This window comes from Panthera uncia (assembly GCF_023721935.1).
Source record: "Panthera uncia isolate 11264 chromosome B3 unlocalized genomic scaffold, Puncia_PCG_1.0 HiC_scaffold_1, whole genome shotgun sequence".
Taxonomy (NCBI): domain Eukaryota; kingdom Metazoa; phylum Chordata; class Mammalia; order Carnivora; family Felidae; genus Panthera; species Panthera uncia.
Window position 1 is genome coordinate 39,433,190 of NW_026057582.1, and position 21,413 is coordinate 39,454,602.

At 38.3% G+C, this 21,413-nt stretch overlaps 1 protein-coding gene across 2 annotated transcripts in view; it reads right to left on the reverse strand.

The window, feature by feature from the left end:
* Window positions 1–271: 271 nt before the first annotated feature.
* Window positions 272–21,413, reverse strand: part of PCNX4 (pecanex 4) — a 46,115-nt gene continuing 24,973 nt past the window's right edge. For both annotated transcript variants that reach the window (XM_049611507.1, XM_049611508.1), the window contains 5 exons: window positions 19,787–20,147; window positions 16,207–16,310; window positions 12,107–13,143; window positions 11,545–11,731; window positions 272–2,220 (listed from right to left, as the gene is read on the reverse strand). In XM_049611507.1, the coding sequence (XP_049467464.1) occupies window positions 1,969–2,220; window positions 11,545–11,731; window positions 12,107–13,143; window positions 16,207–16,310; window positions 19,787–20,147 (1,941 nt within the window). In that variant the 3' untranslated portion in view covers window positions 272–1,968. The remainder of the gene's footprint in view (window positions 2,221–11,544; window positions 11,732–12,106; window positions 13,144–16,206; window positions 16,311–19,786; window positions 20,148–21,413) is intronic.

Consider the following 21,413-nt stretch of genomic DNA (forward strand, 5'->3'; position numbering starts at 1 on the left):
TCTGCCTTAGCATCCTAACCGTTCATTTGTAATATTGTTTGCCATTGCCTCATAGAAGTATAGGAGGTATACTCTTCAGGAAAAAAAACACATAGAAAAATAAAACCTTATAATGATTTTTAATCAACTTCCAAGGTTATTCTCTGAAGCAAGAGTCAGTATTGTTTTCTATTAAGATTTGTGAATCTTAAGGCTAAAGATCAAAGAAAATTTCATCATCCCTTATCTTAAATCTTATCTAATTAGACAATAAAGCAAATCCACATGTATGTTTTTCCAAAGGGACGACCTTGGAAGCATGTTTTAATATCTTTATTGGCTACATTGATCATGTTTATTTATTTTTGAGAGACACACAGCATGAGCAGGGGAGGGGCAGAGAGGGAGACACAGAATCTGAAGCAGGCTCCAGGCTCCGAGCTGTCAGCACAGAGTCCAACAGGGGGCTTGAACTCACAAACTGAGATCATGGCCTGAGCCGAAGTAGGACACTTAACTGACTGAGCCATCCAGGCACCCCAACTTAACTATTTTTTTTTAATTGAGCTATCACTGACAGATAACATTAGTTTCAGGTGTACATAATGATTTAACATTTGTATATATTGTGAAATGATCACCACAGTAAGTCTAGTTAACATCTGTCACACTTAACAAAAATTTTTCTTGTGATGAGAACTTTTAAGAGCTACTCTTAACAGCATTCAGATGAGGGATACAGTATTAACTATAGTCACCGTGCTGTACATTATATCCCCATGACTAACTTATTTTATAACTGGAAGTTTATTCTTTTTGATCCCCTTCACCCATTTCATCTCCCACCACCCTCCTCATGCAACCACCAGTCTTTTCTCTGTATCTATAAGCAGCAAAAGAATGAATATCCTGATGTTATGAAAATTTTTCTACCATTTCTTTCAGTCTTTAGTTCATATACCTACAACACTAGTGCCCATTAGTCCTATTGGGTAAATCATTCTTCAGAAGCAGTATATTCAACTGAAAAGAAATGCCTGGGGTGCCTGGATGGCTCAGTCTGTTGGGCGACCGACTTTGGCTCAGGTCGTGATCTTGCAATTTGTGAGGTCAAGCCCTGCCTCAGGCTCTGTGCAGACAGCTAGGATCCTGGAGCCTCTTCGGATTCTGTGTCTCTCTCTCTCTCTCAAAAATAAATAAACATTAAAAAAAAAAAAAGAAAAAGAAAAAGAAATGCTTAAGGAGCCAGATCAACAGAATGCCCTCTACTAGTGAACTCATTATGTTGTAACCAAACACTATTAATCCTGAAAAGCAAGTTAAACCCAGTTTCTTTCATGTATATCAAAAGGATACGGGGAAAGGAAAAGAAAATATTTTATTGTAAGAGATTTTACTAAAGGCTTTTAAGGTTTCTGAATTGAAGTATATGAAAAGAAAATGAATAGATTATATGAAAATACTTAGACCATGTTAAATGTTAAAACGGCATTAAGTTTGAAAATACTATAAAATTTAGTATTTCAAATAAATATATATACATTTTGCAACTTTCAATAGGATCCATTACCATTACTTAAAAGCACTGATACGTGTGTCTTCTGAGTATGTAAAAATCACATAGCTGCTGACTTCCATAAGGCAAGTCACCTACCACATATTTAAGGAGGCATTAAAAAATTTATTATCTAATCTTACACAAATGTTTTATATTTGCTAAAACCTACCACAATCCACAGGGCACAAATACTGGCCGACTAGCTCTAACTTTCATGTCAGATCAAGTTTGTTTGATTTTTTTTAACCATTAAGATAGCTAAGAGAGTCAACTTTACAGAGCTTAGCTTTTCTCAGGCATCGGACTTGGAGGAAGAGAGAGAAGTCCAGTGAAGTTATGAGGAATCACATTGTTACTTTTCTAGAATGGAAAAAAAAAAAAAAAAACCCCATCTCATGTGATGACAATACGTTTACAAGTCAAAATGGGCTCTAATACAAATGTATGTGGAGAGGTTTTGAAGAGTAAACTGGATATCCCAGGGGAGGATCAGCTGCTTGTACCGTAAGGTTTCTTAAAAGTAGTGGATGAGCTTGGATACTGTATCGTTCCTCATCATCGTTTGTGGCATAAAGCAATTCCCAGGAAAGATTGGCCCACTGGCCTCTAACAGCTTCAGCATTTAACTTCCCAACTTGGACCAGCAATTCTTGAAGGCTAAGTACTCTCCCAGTGTAAACTCCCTTTAAAGTATAAAAGGGGGACAGGAAAGAAGAAGAAGAAGAAAAAAAAAAATTATGTTCAGGTCATTACATTTTATTTATAAAATTAGAAAAAAATTCCATTGTGCTTAGGCAAACTTAAACAGAAAGTGGTGTATTAAAACGTACACATGAGTTGCTTGTCTTCAGAATCAAGAATCACCTCTCTTTGGTAGCTCTCTGAATAAGCTTGAAATGATAGCCATTCATTCAATGACCCAAATGGCAAAATCTCAGCTACTTCTATTTCGTTTCCTTTTCTATTCCTTCACCCTATCTGGCCTCAACAATGCCTAAGTCATAAATCCTAGTCGTTGGACAATCACACAATAGGCTCTTTTTAAAAATAGCTTTATTGAGATATAATTCACATTTCCATACAATTTACTCATATAAAGTGTGTGATTCAGTAGTTTTTTAGTATATTCAAACGTATACAACTATCTCCATGACTTCAGGACATTTTCATGACCTCAAAAAGAAACCTTGTACTCTTTAGCTATCACCCTCCTATCCCTTCATTCGCCCAGTCATAAGCAAACACTAATGTACTTTCTATCTCTATAGTTTTGTCTTCTGTGGAAATTTCATATGAAAGGAATCATATACTATGTGGTCTTTGGGACTGGCTTCTTAGCATTATGTTTTCAAGGTTCGTTAATGTTGCAACATGTGTTAGTACTTCATTCCTTTTTATGGTGGACTAATATTCCACTGTATGGATAAACCACAATTTACTTATTCATTCATCACTTGATGGATAGTTGGGTTGTTTCCACCCTTTGTCAGTCATAAATAATGCTGCCATAAATATCCATGTACAAGTTTCTACGTGGATCTATGCTTTCATTTCTCTTGGGTATATACCTAGGAGTGGAATTACTGAGTCAAATGGTAACTCTAAGTTTAATCATTTAAGAAACTGCTAGAATGTTTTCTGAATGTTGTACTACTTTACATTTCTGCCAGCACTGTATGAGAGTTCTAATTCTCCATATTCTCATCCAACAGGTATTATCTGCCTTTTTGATTTCAGCCATCATAGTATGTCCTTGTATGAAGTGATACTTCATTGTGGTTTTGACTTGCATTTCTCTCAAGACAAATGACGTTGACCATCTTTTCATTGGCTTATTGCCCCATGTGTATATCTTCTTTTGAAGAAATATCTATAGAGATCCTGTGCTCATTTTATAATTTGCTCAGATTTTAAATACAATTTTTTTTTATTATTGAGTTGTAAGAGTTCTTTAAATATTCTAGTAACAAGTCCCTTATCAGATATATGCAAATGTTTTCCCCATTCTCTGAGTTGTTTTTTCACTCTCTTGATGGTGTCTTTTGAAGCACAAAAGTTTTTACTTTTGATGAAGTCCTATTTACCTATTTTTGTTTTGTTTGCATGTTTTCGGTGTTATATAATAATGTTACTGTTACTTGCTTAGTTTAGTGAGTGGCTGACTGACCTTAGTGAAGTTAATCCCTACCTCTCCCACAAGTGTGAAGCCTTTGATGTGGTTCCTCAGGGAGTGCAGCCTGTGAGTGTCCCCAGTTACCATGAGATGGCAATGGGTTTAGCAGGGCTCTCTCCATCTATCAAGTGCTCACACCCAGCTGCTAATAAGCTCCTATGATTGCCAGGCGGCTGCTTTGTTTTCAACAATGACCTGCAATGTAAATCGCTTCACAGATTGACCCAATTAAGCTTGGCTCCTATTTTTGATCACAGGAAGGCTCTTCTCTATGGTTTCTTTCCCTGGTTCTGTTCATCTACCCAGCCTATAGTTTAGTTTATATCTCTAACAAATTTACCAATAGCCTCTTAATGACTTTTTTTTTAATGCTTTATTTATTTTTGAGAGAGAGCATGAACAGAGGAGGGGCAGAGAGAGAGAGAGAGAGAGAGAGAGAGAGGGAGAGAGAGGGAGACAGAGAATCCTAAGCAGGCTCTGCTTTGCCAGTGCAGAGCCCGATGTGGGGGTCAAACTCGCTCATCAGCCAACTTAGCCACCCAGGTGCCCCAATCCCTTAATTACTTTTTACCACAAGCTCCGTTGTTTTTGAGAGCATCTTAGGTGTCAATGTCTCCACACTGTTGCAGATAAAATAATTTCCTTTGGGAAGAGATGTAGAGTTCTCTCTTTTTTAATGATCTGCATCTCCCACTGGGCAAAATCTGAGAGCCAGAGCTCTTTATCTGGGGGTCAGATAATGGCATGCTTCTGAGAGACAGCTCTGCTTTAGAACATAGAAGAAAGGCATTAACCTCAGGTCTTCCTGGTTTGCCTCTCCCAGTGTGGAACTTCCACCTGCCAAGCAGGTAAGGCTGGTCAGGTCCCCGTTATTCTCAGTGGCACCAAGTCCAGAGTAAAGCCTCCATCCAAAGAGATAGGTTGGCCAGAAAGGAGTTCTCACCTCTTTTTTTTTTTTTTTTGTAGATATATAAAAGTTATTATTATTACTGTATAATATTTCCTTTTTTAAATTAATTTTTTAATATATGAAATTTACTGTCAAATTGGTTTCCATACAACACCCAGTGCTCATCCCAAAAGGTGCCCTCCTCAATACCCATCACCCACCCTGCCCTCCCTCCCACCCCCCATCAACCCTCAGTTTGTTCTCAGTTTTTAACAGTCTCTTATGCTTTGGCTCTCTCCCACTCTAACCTCTTTTTTTTTGTTTTTTCCTTCCCCTCCCCCATGGGTTTCTGTTACATTTCTCAGGATCCACATAAGAGTGAAACCATATGGTATCTGTCTTTCTCTGTATGGCTTATTTCACTTAGCATCACACTCTCCAGTTCCATCCACGTTGCTACAAAAGGCCATATTTCTTTTTTTCTCATTGCCACATAGTATTCCATTGTGTATATAAACCACAATTTCTTTATCCATTCATCAGTTGATGGACATTTAGGCTCTTTCCATAATTTGGCTATTGTTGAGAGTGCTGCTATAAACACTGGGGTACAAGTGCCCCTATGCATCAGTACTCCTGTATCCCTTGGATAAATTCCTAGCAGTGCTATTGCTGGGTCATAGGGTAGGTCTATTTTTAATTTTCTGAGGAACCTCCACACTGCTTTCCAGAGCGGCTGCACCAATTTGCATTCCCACCAACAGTGCAAGAGGGTTCCTGTTTCTCCACATCCTCTCCAGCATCTATAGTCTCCTGATTTGTTCATTTTGGCCACTCTGACTGGCGTGAGGTGATATCTGAGTGTGGTTTTGATTTGTATTTCCCTGATAAGGAGCGACGTTGAACATCTTTTCATGTGCCTGTTGGCCATCCGGATGTCTTCTTTAGAGAAGTGTCTATTCATGTTTTCTGCCCATTTCTTCACTGGGTTATTTGTTTTTCGGGTGTGGAGTTTGGTGAGCTCTTTATAGATTTTGGATACTAGCCCTTTGTCCGATATGTCATTTGCAAATATCTTTTCCCATTCCGTTGGTTGCCTTTTAGTTTTGTTGGTTGTTTCCTTTGCTGTGCAGAAGCTTTTTATCTTCATAAGGTCCCAGTAATTCACTTTTGCTTTTAATTCCCTTGCCTTTGGGGATGTGTCGAGTAAGAGATTGCTACGGCTGAGGTCAGAGAGGTCTTTTCCTGCTTTCTCCTCTAAGGTTTTGATGGTTTCCTGTCTCACATTCAGGTCCTTTATCCATTTTGAGTTTATTTTTGTGAATGGTGTGAGAAAGTGGTCTAGTTTCAACCTTCTGCATGTTGCTGTCCAGTTCTCCCAGCACCATTTGTTAAAGAGACTGTCTTTTTTCCATTGGATGTTCTTTCCTGCTTTGTCAAAGATGAGTTGGCCATACGTTTGTGGGTCTAGTTCTGGGGTTTCTATTCTATTCCATTGGTCTATGTGTCTGTTTTTATGCCAATACCATGCTGTCTTGATGATGACAGCTTTGTAGTAGAGGCTAAAGTCTGGGATTGTGATGCCTCCTGCTTTGGTCTTCTTCAAAATTACTTTGGCTATTCGGGGCCTTTTGTGGTTCCATATGAATTTTAGGATTGCTTGTTCTAGTTTCGAGAAGAATGCTGGTGCAATTTTGATTGGGATTGCATTGAATGTGTAGATAGCTTTGGGTAGTATTGACATTTTGACAATATTTATTCTTCCAATCCATGAGCAGGGAATGTCTTTCCATTTCTTTATATCTTCTTCAATTACCTGCATAAGCTTTCTATAGTTTTCAGCATACAGATCTTTTACATCTTTGGTTAGATTTATTCCTAGGTATTTTATGCTTCTTGGTGCAATTGTGAATGGGACCAGTTACTTTATTTGTCTTTCTGTTGCTTCATTGTTAGTGTATAAGAATGCAACTGATTTCTGTACATTGATTTTGTATCCTGCAACTTTGCTGAATTCATGTATCAGTTCTAGCAGACTTTTGGTGGAGTCTATCGGATTTTCCATGTATAATATCATGTCATCTGCAAAAAGCGAAAGCTTGACTTCATCTTTGCCAATTTTGATGCCTTTGATTTCCTTTTGTTGTCTGATTGCTGATGCTAGAACTTCCGGCACTATGTTAAACAACAGCGGTGAGAGTGGGCATCCCTGTCGTGTTCCTGATCTCAGGGAAAAAGCTCTCAGTTTTTCCCCGTTGAGGATGATGTTAGCTGTGGGCTTTTCATAAATGGCTTTTATGATCTTTAAGTATGTTCCTTCTATCCCGACTTTCTCAAGGGTTTTTATTAAGGGTGCTGGATTTTGTCAAAGGCCTTTTCTGCATCGATTGACAGGATCATATGGTTCTTCTCTTTTTGTTAATGTGATGTATCACGTTGATCGATTTGCGAATGTTGAACCAGCCCTGCATCCCAGGGATGAATCCCACTTGATCATGGTGAATAATTCTTTTTATATGCTGTTGAATTCGATTTGCTAGTATCTTATTGAGAATTTTTGCATCCATATTCATCAGAGATATTGGCCTGTAGTTCTCTTTTTTTACTGGGTCTCTGTCTGGTTTAGGAATCAAAGTAATACTGGCTTCATAGAATGAGTCTGGAAGTTTTCCTTCCCTTTCTATTTCTTGGAATAGCTTGAGAAGGATAGGTATTATCTCCGCTTTAAATGTCTGGTAGAACTCCCCTGGGAAGCCATCTGGTCCTGGACTCTTACTTGTTGGGAGATTTTTGATAACCGATTCAATTTCTTCGCTGGTTATGGGTCTGTTCGAGCTTTCTATTTCCTCCTGATTGAGTTTTGGAAGAGTGTGGGTGTTTAGGAATTTGTCCATTTCTTCCAGGTTGTCCAATTTGTTGGCATATAATTTTTCATAGTATTCCCTGATAATTGTTTGTATCTCTGAGGGATTGGTTGTAATAATTCCATTTTCATTCGTGATTTTATCTATTTGGGTCATCTCCCTTTTCTTTTTGAGAAGCCTGGCTAGAGGTTTGTCAATTTTGTTTATTTTTTCAAAAAACCAACTCTTGGTTTCGTTGATCTGCTCTACAGTTTTTTTAGATTCTATATTGTTTATTTCTGCTCTGATCTTTATTATTTCTCTTCTTCTGCTGGGTTTAGGCTGCCTTTGCTGTTCTGCTTCTATTTCCTTTAGGTGTGCTGTTAGATTTTGTATTTAGGATTTTTCTTGTTTCTTGAGATAGGCCTGGATTGCAATGTATTTTCCTCTCAGGACTGCCTTCACTGTGTCCCAAAGCGTTTGGATTGTTGTATTTTCATTTTGTTTGTTTCCATATATTTTTTAATTTCTTCTCTAATTGCCTGGTTGACCCACTCATTCGTTAGTAGGGTGTTCTTTAACCTCCATGCTTTTGGAGGTTTTCCAGACTTTTTCCTGTGGTTGATTTCAAGCTTCATAGCATTGTGGTCTGAAAGTATGCATGGTATAATTTCAATTCTTATAAACTTATGAAGGGCTGTTTTGTGACCCAGTATATGATCTATCTTGGAGAATGTTCCATGTGCACTCGAGAAGAAAGTATATTCTGTTGCTTTGGGATGCAGAGTTCTAAATATATCTGTCAAGTCCATCTGATCCAATGTATCATTCAGGGCCCTTGTTTCTTTATTGACTGTGTGTCTAGATGATCTATCCATTTCTGTAAGTGGGGTGTTAAAGTCCCCTGCAATGACCATATTCTTATCAATAAGGTTGCTTATGTTTATGAGTAATTGTTTTATATATCTGGGGGCTCCGGTATTTGGCGCATAGACATTTATAATAGTTAGCTCTTCCTGATGGATAGACCCTGTAATTATTATATAATGCCCTTCTTCATCTCTTGTTACAGCCTTTAATTTAAAGTCTAGTTTGTCTAAGTATGGCTACTCCAGCTTTCTTTTGGCTTCCAGGAGCATGATAAATAGTTCTCCATCCCCTCACTCTCAATCTAAAGGTGTCCTCAGATCTAAAATGAGTCTCTTGTAGACAGCAAATAGATGGGTCTTGTTTTTTTATCCATTCTGATACCCTATGTCTTTTGGTTGGTGCATTTAATCCATTTACATTCAGTGTTATTATAGAAAGATACGGGTTTAGAGTCATTGTGATGTCTGTATGTTTTATGCTTGTAGTGATGTCTCTGGTACTTTGTCTCACAGGATCCCCCTTAGGATCTCTTGTAGGGCTGGTTTCGTGGTGACAAATTCCTTCAGTTTTTGTTTGTTTGGGAAGACCTTTATCTCTCCTTCTATTCTAAATGACAGACTTGCTGGATAAAGGATTCTCGGCTGCATATTTTTTCTGTTTAGCACACTGAAGATATCGTGCCAAGCCTTTCTGGCCTGCCAAGTTTCAAAGGAGAGATCAGTCACGAGTCTTATAGGTCTCCCTTTATATGTGAGGGCACGTTTATCCCTTGCTGCTTTCAGAATTTTCTCTTTATCCTTGTATTTTGCCAGTTTCACTATGATATGTTGTGCAGAAGATCGATTCAAGTTACGTCTGAAGGGAGTTCTCTGTGCCTCTTGGATTTCAATGCCTTTTTCCTTCCCCAGGTCAGCGAAGTTCTCAGCTATAATTTCTTCAAGTACCCCTTCAGCACCTTTCCCTCTCTCTTCCTCCTCTGGGATACCAATTATGCATATATTATTTCTTTTTAGTGTATCACTTAGTTCTCTAATTTTTCCCTCATACTCCTGGATTTTTTTATCTTTCTCTCAGCTTCCTCTTTTTCCATAACTTTATCTTCTAGTTCACCTATTCTCTCCTCTGCCTCTTCAATCTGAAGCTGTCGTCGTTTCCATTTTGTTTTGCATTTCGTTTAAAGCGCTTTTCAGCTCCTCGTGACTGTTCCTTAGTCCCTTGATCTCTGTGGCAAGAGATTCTCTGCTGTCCTGTATACTGTTTTCAAGCCCAGCGATTAATTTTATGACTATTATTCTAAATTCACTTTCTGTTATATTATTTAAATCCTTTTTGATCAGTTCATTAGCTGTTGTTATTTCCTGGAGATTCTTCTGAGGGGAATTCTTCCGTTTGGTCATTTTGGATAGTCCCTGGAGTGGTGAGGACCTGCAGGGCACTTCCCCCGTGCTGTGGTGTATAACTGGAGTTGGTGGGCGGGGCCGCAGTCCGACCTGATGTCTGCCCCCAGCCCACCGCTGGGACCACAGTCAGACTGGTGTGTGCCTTCTCTTCCCCTCTCCTAGGGGCGGGATTCACTGTGGGGTGGCGTGGCCCGTCTGGGCTACTTGCACACTGCCAGGCTTGTGGTGCTGGGGATCTGGCGTATTAGCTGGGGTGGGTAGGCAAGGTGCACGGGGGCAGGAGGGGCAGGCTTAGCTCGCTTCTCCTTAGGTGATCCACCTCAGGAGGGGCCCTGTGGCAGCGGGAGGGAGTCAGATCCGCAGAAGCACAGAGTTGGGTGTTTGCGCGGAGCGAGCAAGTTCCCTGGCAGGAACTGGTTCTCTTTGGGATTTTGGCTGGGGGATGGGCGGGGGAGATGGCGCTGGCGAGCGCCTTTGTTCCCCGCCAAGCTGAGCTCTGCTGTCCGGGGGCTCTCCCTCCCTTTGTCCTCCAGCCTTCCCGCTTCACGAGCAGAGCTGTTAACTTAAGACCTCCCCCAGACGCTAAGTTGCACTTGCTGTCGGAACACAGTCCGTCCGGCCCCTCCGCTTTTGCCAGCCAGACTCGGGGGCTCTGCTTGGCTGGCGAGCCGCCCCTCCGCCCCGGCTCCCTCCGGCCAGTCCGTGGAGCGCGCACCGCCTTGCCGCCCTTCCTACCCTCTTCCGTGGGCCTCTCGTCTGTGCTTGGCTCTGGAGACTCCGTTCTGCTAATCCTCTGGCGGTTTTCTGGGTTCTTTAGGAAGGTGTAGGTGGAATCTAAGTGATCAGCAGGACGCGCGGTGAGCCCAGCGTCCTCCTACGCCGCCATCTTCTACTAAATTCGAGTTCTCACCTCTTGACCACACCTGCCCAGAACCTAGCCTCACAACAGGTAGCTGGAAGTAAGGTAAGAAATGCTGAAGCCCTGCCTCTCCCAGGAAAACAGTCCTCCAACCAGCAGCTGAAGTGAGAGGGAACCCTTCTTGATTGTATCAATGTGAGCAGAGCTTGTCTTGCTGAGTTGGGAAGGAATGGGTCTTGGTTCAAATACTGCAGTCTCTCACTATTCTTACTGGGTTTTAGTTAGTACTCTTGAATAAATGTTTCTTCATTTGCTATATGCCCTTAGCACCATTTCCAAGTCTTTAAATGGTTTTTCAATGTAACTTTCATCATTTTTGATTGGGAGCACATCTGTGAAGCACCTGCAATGCCAGGTGTGAAGCCTACAATGAGCATGTAACATTGACTCATATTGTGCACACTTGATAACATTTTAAATGTAATGAGAACAGGCACTATTTTCTTAAAAAAAAAAAAAAAAGTCATTATTTGGAGTCTCCCTGAATTTTCACAGGTTAGATTTGCTTCAAATAAAACATGGATGGTGGCAAAAGGAATGCTTTGCCACTTATAAATTAGTTTTTCTTCTAGGAGTCCAATCCAAAGTGATACTCAAATTTGGCATAGGAATCTAATCCATTTAGTCAAATATGCTATAGTAAATTAAATGAACTTTACTTGGCTATCCTATAGGTCAGTTACTGCACAATGGCCACACATTTTTAATTAGGTTTGCAAAAGTAAATAACCAGTCATTCTAGGATTGTACTATGTTGGCCATAAAGCCATGACTACAAATACTTTAATAATATGATTAATATATCCATCCCAGAATGTTATATCTCTATCACTCAGTTCAAGTACTTTATAACTGGTTTCCATTCCTTAAGACTAATATATGAAAATGTTTAAAAACACATTTTTAACCTTACCATATTAGAGTCATACCCCAGAGAAAACAAGTATGGTTTTTCTTGTACAACTGCTTCCTTCCACTTTTCATCAGATATCAAACCAATGTACCAGTCAGTTTCATATTCTTCAAGGCAGTTAGTCAGCTCTTTAAAGTCTTCTATTGGACCTAAACTTGCTTTATCAATCATGAGTTTCAGAGTATACCTTAAAAATGGAGAAACAAAGAATTTTAAAATTTTTAATAAAATTTATAAAATCCACTTTATAGACAAAATAGATTTTATTCAATCAATATTCTTAGGACATTGAACTAAAATCCTACATATTTCAGGGAGAAATGATGGAGTGAAGTGAAAATGAAGAAATTCAATAAGCCATATGAAAAATAGGTTCTCCACATAAATAAAAGGATGTAGAAATTAAAGTACTCTTGATATAATCACTATACGTACTAAGCATTTGTTTTTCATTTTTAGGAAAGTGATTATTTTTTACAATTAGAAAAGGTTCCTCCTTCTAGGTTATCTGAAAAATCATTTTTCTGCCAGTTACAATTTGTATGTAATCAAAATAAATTACCTGAAAGCTTTCAGTGCTAGTTGGAACAGTTCCGGCTTTTCTGTAAGCCAATCCAAGGCAAGGGACCAAGGCAAAACACCACTATAAACTCTCAATATATGACCAGGACTGGGAACCATAGTATCTACTCCAAATAAACTAAAATAACAAGTCATTACGGCATGAACATAAAAGTCTCTTAAAACTCTGTCCTTTGCGATTTCTTCCAGTACATTTGAGGCATTTTCTTCTGAATGAAAACATTCCAACTGCTTTAAAACAAACTGGTACCACTCTTCTGGAAATAATGAGCTCATCTCCCTCATTTTGGAGTTAGGCAAACAGTTAGACGTCCACTCTTCAGGTAAGCTTAACAAGTGAGAATGAGAACAACTGAACTCCATGAGAGGGATATATGCCACGTCTTCTTGCTTTCCTTTGTCAACAACAGGGTATCCCAATATAACTGCCTTGTAAAGATTATTTTCAGGAACTGTGCCTACTGAATGATCACCGACCCCCTGTGATTCTACTGATCCCGGAATAGGCAAATTTACACCTGGTACAACTTTCAATTGATCTTTTTCTTCTTTTCCTTTTTTGATAGTTGGCTCATCACCAAAAACATTATCATCAGACCAATCATCCAAAATTTCTGAATTTAAACTATCTGTGTCTTCTAGGGATTGGGTTTGTGGTGAAGCATTCAAAGCAGGCAGGATTATTAGAGATTCTTTCCCTTTATTTTCAGTTTTGTGAATAACCTCCTGCATGCTGGGCCTTCTGGAACAGTGTTGAAGAAGTATCCACACAAGTACCTTAATAAGGTCACCTTTAAATTCTTTTAAGTTATCATGAGAATCGATTATGCCAGATAGAACATTCCTGGCATCAGAATAGAGTTTTACTGGCAAAAGAATACAGGGTGTCAAGACATTTCCAAAGTGTTCATTAACAGAACATACTCTTGCATATTCTTGTTCAAAGGCACTTTGAAAAACTTCATCAACTCTTTGAGCTTCAGCAGTATGACAGGATGTCTCCTGCAATTCTAAGCCCTAAAGATGAGATAAAAAGTACTTGAGTTTATGAGTACTTATTACATAGAAAAAAGCAACTACTTTTGTATATGCCCATGGATTGGATTCTCATAATGAAAATATGGAAAATGCAAAAAAAAACCTCTTTAACTCAAGAGCTACACCTTCACTCAAACTTATTAGTACTTTAGTAATTTGTTGTTGCATATAGAGATGAAAAATAGTGCTACTATTTTAAAAGAAATCATAGAGATGCCACTAGAAACTGGCAAAACAATTTAATTGACTATAACCACAATTTTTAAAGACTATAGGTATGTACAGTTGAGGTTGAATCACACTTAACGTTTTTTTAAATATAAACATTTTTTAGAGGGCAAAAGGCAAAACTGGAATGATATAGTATATACAGTAGTTTTGTATCCTACTTTATGAGAACATTATTCTATTGTATGGATATGCCATAACTGATTCAACTATTTTCCTGTTCCAGTTTTTTAATTATAATAACATCATCATTATCATACAGATTTATGTATTCAGTTATTGTCTCCTCCAACTATAATGTAAATTCCATACAACAGCTATCTTTTGGTTACTATTATATCTGCAGTGCCTAAACCAGTACTTGGCACACAGTAGGAATGCAACAAATATATGTTGATAGAATGAATATTATGAATGTTTTTATATGAATTTTATTTTATTTTTTTGCATGAATTTTAAACACATTTTTATTACTTTCCTAGAAGGAATCCCTTGAAGAGGATGCACGAAGTCACTGTTTATATTATTATTAATATTGTTGTTTATTTACACATTTTTACAAAACTACCAGTGCCTTTAGTAAAAGGCGATGCTGTCAGGGTGTATTAGGATCCAGGGAAAGAACATGGAATGTGACATCAAAACCCATCTTAAAATCATGGCTCTACCAGGTGCTAGTACTTAACCTTGAGTAGGTCACTTATCCGGAGATTCCTTTTCCTTCTCTTTCAAAGAAAAATAATCCTAGCACACAGGGGTGTGAAGATTTAAGTAATAAAAGTGCTTTGTAATATTTAAAGCATATAACATATAAATGTTGGTAAGATGGCACTAAGCCACGTTGTGTCTGAAAAAATGAAAAAGAAACAAAGATTGCCACTGAAAAGTGTATCTTTACACTACATGTATAACAGACCACAAAAGAGCAATAAAGGACCCACATTATTAGGTATTATAAAGCATCCCATTTTAAAAATAGAGCCTAAATGAAGCAATGAAAATGCCTTCAATATTTTGCATGGATTTTTGCCTTCTCCTATTTGTACAGGTTAGACTAGGTTCTCAAACTTTAGGTGAGTCAGAATCACTGTGGGTCAGTTAAAACACAGATTGCTGGGCCCTCCTCTAGAGTTTCTGATTCAGGAGGTCTGAGGTGGTGACCAAGAATGTCCACTTCTAACAAGTTCCAGTAGATGTTAATATTACTAATCTGGGGAACTGAATTTGAGAACCAATGAGCTAAAGAAAAAGTTTTTTAGTCACCAGCAATTTTATCCAGTCTGTGCTAAGACAAAAAAATTCATTCATTCATTATTCATTCAACAAATATTTATCACAGGCCTATTATGTGCCAGACAGACACTGTTCCAGGGACTTAGGATATACCCCTTGAAACGGAGATCCCTGCCCTTGTGACACTTACATTAGAAAGTAAAGGGATACAGTCAACAATGAAAATAATAAGTAAATTACATAGTTTGTTTGAAGGTATAAGTGCTATGAAAATAAAGAAAAAGTAAAGCAAGCCAAGGAGGACTAGGAGTGCTGGATGGTAGTGGGAATACATATGGGAATATATGGGAGAGCCATAGTAGACTTCACTGAGAAGGTGACATTTGAGCAAAGACTTGAAGGTGGTGAGGGAGTTGACTGTGTGAGTACAATTGAGAGGATTCAAGTAGTAGAGGAGGCCAAGAGGAAATAGGGAGACTGACCATTCAAGGCCCTGGCTTTTACTCTGAATAAAAAAAAAAAAAGATTTACTGTAGGGTTTTGAGTAGAGAAGTGACATGATCTGACTTAGACTTTATAAAGATCACTCTAGTTGAGAACAGACAAGAGACAGGCACAGGTAGAAGTGGGGAGACCAATTAGGAGACTATTGCAATTACCCAGGAAAGAGATAAAGATAGCTAATAGCAGGGTGATGAGAAGTGGTAGGACATAGGATATGGCTTAACGACAGAGCTAATAGGATTTCTTGTTGGACTGCATATGGGACATAGAAGTAAACAGGTGTGAAATGTCACCGGACTAAAGTTCAAATGTTTTGGGGCTGAGCAACCAGAAGGATGCAGTTGTCACCAAGGACTGCTGGGCTCTGGGGTACTCTGATGTTGAGGTCATCTGATATCAAGAGATCAAGGAAAAGAGAAGGAACCATCAAAGGAGGCTGACAAGGAATGACCCATGAAATAAGCAAAAAGAAGACATAGACTGTGTCAAATGCTACAGACAGGTCAAACAAGACCAGGTCTGAGAACTGATCATTGGATTTACCAATGTGATAGCCACTGGAGACAATGACAAGAGCAGTTTTGGTACAGTAATAGGTAATAGGGTCAAAAACCTAGAGTAAGTTGAAGAGAGATAGGAGAAAAGAAATTTGAGATTTGATTATAAGCAATTGTTTTAAAAAATTTTGTTTTAAAAAGAAGAGAAAAACATGCTGTAGCAGGTAGGGTAGTAAGGATCAGAAGAGGTTTTTTATTAAGTTGAGAATGCATATATAATATAGGGAAAAAATATTACTGAGTGACACTTTTGAGATGCTCAACCAAGTAGGGATAAAAAGAATAGGTCCAGACAAAAAGGGGGCTGGCAATATTTTGTTACTATGCTCTATTAAACAATCAGTACTAGTCTACCTATCAATATGTGCTAATTGAAATATACTTTAAAAATCCTTAAGTGTTTTCACAGGTAATTAATTGATACTCTTAAATTCAGCTATTCAGTGTATGATGTGTCTATAAGAGGTAAAATTTTACACATGTACTATAAAAAAACTAGAGGTTTCAAATGTACATTGACCTTAATGTTAATACAGCAGTAAGTATAGCCACATTCTAGAATCATTATCCATATTAAACGATCCTGAAAACGGCCCAAGTAATGAGACCCAGGTAAGAGGAGACCTAAAACAAATTAGAAAAAAAAAAAAAGTAAGTAATATTCAAGCTTGCTTTATTTTGCCATGTGAATTTTCAAAATTGGTAACACTCTTGGAACTGATTCATAGCTCCTTTTATGCTGTCTTCATGTCAAGAATAGAAACAATTATTCATTGCATATTAGGAGGCATTAAATTAAGGTCTTTATAGGAACAGGGACAGAAGAGAAAATTTATAGGTGATAATACATAAAAATTCAAGGATATATTTTTCAGAGAAACAACAGATTAGAACCTATGTTATATAAAATCCTAAATACATGTTAAATATAGTAGGATAAATATTAAATGTATAAAAGCCAACTTCACATTATTTAAAGCATTTTGGACATTTTTATAAACACACATATAAAGATGTTTTGTGGTATTAAAATTTACATACAATGCTACCTGCCACACTTGTACAAAACCTTTAGAAATTAGTTTTCTCTCAACATTATGTCTCTGAGATTTGACCATGTTGACTGCAAATAGCTTAAAAGTCAATTGTACCTGTGGTTGAGAATTCATTTTATGAATATAGCTAAATTTGAATATTCATTTCCATGTTAATAACTATATCCATATTGTTCTAATTTTTCTCTATTATATAATAATACTGCAGAAATTATCTTTGTGCAAGTCTGCTTACACAACGTATTGTGCAGTAAAGAGTTAACACAGGAGAACTGACTGCTACCCTTTGAAAGTCCTGCTTGCAAAGCTGGCTGATGGCTGGCACCTGGGAACTTGTATTTCAGAAGAATCCTCACCATTCTCCCTGATAAAAGTCTCATTGTGTCTAAACAGTTTGTGCAAACAATGCAGTTTATACTGAATACTTGCTTTCCTTCTGTGAGTCTGGAATTTTGGTACATGCTAGGCGGAAGGTGCCTCCATGACAAAGCCCCAGTAAAAGCCCAAATAACTGGTAGTCACCATACCATACATGTTGTGACAACATGTGCGTGGGATCTTAAGCATGTTCTGTGTGACTCCATCGGGAGAGGACATCTGGAAGCTTGCACCATGTCTTAACCCATATAACTTTTCTTGATTTTGTTCTGCAGCCTTTTGCTGTAATAAACCTTAGCTGTGAATACAAATATACACTGAGCTCTGTGAGTCCTCTTAGTAAATCATCAAACCTGGATATAGTCTTTGGAACCCCCCAGAACACATGTGCAAGAGTTTCTCCACAATTAGAATCTAATTAGAACTATGGAATCTAAAACTGAATCCCTAGGCCATAGGATATGTGTATCTTTACTTTACTATAGACTATTAGTTTACCCTTCAAGGTGGTTGTATGAATTTATATTCCCTTCCAGCAAATTCCAGAAAATTCCTGTTCCTCATACCCCAGCCAGTACTTGGTAATGTCTAACTTTTATATTTCTGCCAATAAGATGTGTGTGAAATGTTACCACATTCTTTACCACTGCCCACCCCCCCCAGGAATACTTTATGACACACTCTTGGCTGAATATAACTGATTTGATAATAAAGTATAATTTCTACCTTACTGCTAAGTTATTTATTACTTCAAATGTGAGTCAAGCCTCAGGTATTTTTTAAAGTGGCATAGTATTATATAATAAACATTAATTCAAACTGGATGAAAAGATTAAAAATGTAGAATACTTCCTATGAAAGAGAAAAAATGATTATTCATTAAAAAATTTGTACTATATGGGGCTCCTGGGTGGCTCAGTCAGTTAAGCATCCGACTTCAGCTCTGGTAATGATCTCAGAGTTTATGGGTTTGAGCCCTGCGTTGGGCTCTGTGCTGACAGCTCGGAGCCTGCAGCCTGTTTCAGATTCTGTGTCTCTCTCTGCTGTGTCTTTCCTGCTCGTGCTGTCTCTCTCTGTCTCTCAAAAATAAGTAACGTTAACTAATTTTTTTAATAAAAAAATATATACTACAAAGTTTTTCCTAAATTAGTTCACATATTTTATTTAAAAAAAATTTTAATGTTTATTTTTGAGAGAGAGACAGACCGTGAGAGGGGGAGGGGCAGAGAGAGAGGGAGACACAGAACCCCAAGCAGGTTCCAGGCTCTGAGCTGTCAGCACAGAGCCCAATGTGGGGCTCAAACTCATGAACTGTGAGATTATGACCTGAGCCAAAGTCGGACGTTTAACTGACTGAGCCACCTAGACGCCACACCTCACATATTTTAGATAACAAATAGATAATTAGGAAATTCAATCCAAGTAAGCATTTCATTAAACTTCTAATTTGAGGAGTGCCTGGGTGGCTCAGTTGGTTAAGCGTCTGACTCTTGATTTTGGCTCAGGTAATAATCTCACAGTTTGAATTCAAGCCCAGCATCGGGCTCTGCACTGACAGTGTGGAGCCTGCCTGGGATTCTCTCTCTGCCCCTCCCCAACTCAGGTGCATGCTCTCAAAAATAAACAAATACACTAAAAAAAAAAAATCTGATTTGAAATTAACCTTCTGCCTAGAACCAGTTTGCCAAGATGTCACTAGATATTTCTTTTTTTTTTTTTTTTTTTTTTTAACATTTATTTATTTTTGAGACAGAGACAGAGCATGAACGGGGGAGGGGCAGAGAGAGAGGGAGACACAGAATCGGAAACAGGCTCCAGGCTCCGAGCCATCAGCCCAGAGCCTGACGCGGGGCTCGAACTCACAGACCGCGAGATCGTGACCTGGCTGAAGTCGGACGCTTAACCGACTGCGCCACCCAGGCGCCCCTTCACTAGATATTTCTAAAACAAGTTTCAAGGGCTAAGGTAAACAATGGTAGGAGATAACACACCTCTGGCATCAGCTTGTACTTTATCTAAAACCAACCTCAAGAAGTGCAATATAGTTGAATTTTTAGTTAGTGTACAATGAAAGCATTAACTCATAAAATTAGTTTATCCTCATCAAAAATATTTTTTCTTGCTGATATTTGCAAAGTATTTCATTTTGGGAGGCTACTGATCATTGGCCATAGCTTTTGTCATCTTGCCCTGTAACCTCATCAGACTGCTTTTACATTGTTATACAATAACTAATAAGGTATGAACAAACTCCCTTAAACCCTTCAATCTGATATTACATAAAGCTAGTTTTTAATCTTTATGGATCTAAGCCATTGCATTTGCTTGATGTGAACTCACTATAGATTCATGGAAGTTCTGGTAGATAAGGTTTTTTCATGTTTCAGTGGTAGGACTATAACCTGATTTTATCCAAAAAAATGTTTTTAAAAAACTGTCAAATCACCTTGATGAAATTTTCCCTTATTATTCTTATTTTGTGACTTTATTTACACCTCAAAATAAGAAGCAAGATACATACTTCTATTTCATATTTAGTCCTTCTGCCATATATCATAGTATTAGAATCTATATAATGGTTGGATCAAAAGACTTTTTCTGTATATTCATTTTTTTGTACTTTAAATACATTGGTGAAGATTTTGTGAGCACAGCCCATTTACTTACCTAAACTTCCAGCTGCCATTGCAGACTGCAGCGCAGTGGTCAAATGTGGGACCATCTGGTAGTAGTATACTGTATCTGCACATATGCAGGCTGTGGTGCCCACTGCTCCTGGCCAACTCTGAACAGGTCGGGGAAAGCCCACCAAGAACAGAGGAAGGGTGAAGAGGGGGAGTAATGGAGAGGAGAGTAGTGTAGAAAAAACTATGAAGACCAGCACAAATGGAGAGAAGACAATATTGAGTATACATAAAGTGGTGGTTGACTTTCGACGTTTTTTCTCAGTCCACGATGCAAAAAGTACAGTCACGGCAAACTGCAGTTTAGAGATGAACTGAATCAGACGATCACGCATGATACCAACCTGCAGAGATGGAAAAATGATTTTTTTATTCTTAAAGACTTCATGAATTTTCAAGGTCATGTAAGAGAAACTGTATGATTTTATTATTGCTGCAATATTTCTGAGGAAATAGCTCTTGTATGAGATACTTGTTATAATTTTCTCCAACCTCACAAGTAATAAATGTCTACATTTATTTATTTTTAATTAATTAATTACTTCTCTTTGAGAGAGAGAGAACATGTGTGAATGGGGGAGGGCAGAGAGAGAGGGAGAAAGAGAATTCCAAGCAGGTTCCGCAACCATCATCACACATCCTGATGCAGGGCTAGAACCCAGGAACCACAAGATCGTGATCTGAGCCAAAATCAAGAGTCAGTCACTGAAATGACTGAGCTACCCAGGTGCCCCATGAGTCTACATTTTTAAAAGTTTGGGCTCTCGGGGTGCCTGGGTGGCTCAGTCAGTTAAGTCTCTGACTCTTGATTTCGGCTCAGGTCATGATCTCATAGTTTGTGGGATCAAGTGAGCCCTTCATTGGGCTCTATGCTGACAGCATGGAGGCTGCCTGGGATTCTCTCTCTCCTTCTCTGTCTGCCACTCCCCTGCTCACACGTGTGTGCTCTTTCTCACTCAAAATAAATAAATAAACTTAAAAAAAAGAGAGAAAAAATAAAAGTTTGGGCTCTCTATAAAAAACTAATACTAAAGATAACCAATAGAGTGCTAACTAGATCTTTTTTTTTTTAATTTTTTTTTAAACGTTTATTTATTTTTGAGACAGAGAGAGACAGAGCATGAACGGGGGAGGGGCAGAGAGAGAGGGAGACACAGAATCCGAAACAGGCTCCAGGCTCTGAGCTGTCAGCACAGAGCCCGACGACGCAGGGCTCGAACTCACGGACCGCGAGATCATGACCTGAGCCGAAGTCAGCCGCTTAACTGACTGAGCCACCCAGGCGCCCCTTGATCTTAAGGTTGACTAAGTTTTGCATTACATGCTTGTTAAGTCATGAGAACCAGAAGTGGTAAATAATTAAGCAACTATCCTTAATTTATCATTATTTTAGAGAGTATTCTATAGATTAAGAAACAGAAGTCATAACTTAAGACAAACCTTAATAGATTGAAATCATACCAAGTATGTTCATACAAACCATGCAAAGTGTGTTCTTTAACTAAAACATAATGAAGTCAACAACAGAAATAAATAAATAATTAAAAAATCTTGAAATTAAAAGACACATCGCTGGGGCACCTGGCTTGCTCAGTTGGTAGAGGATGCAA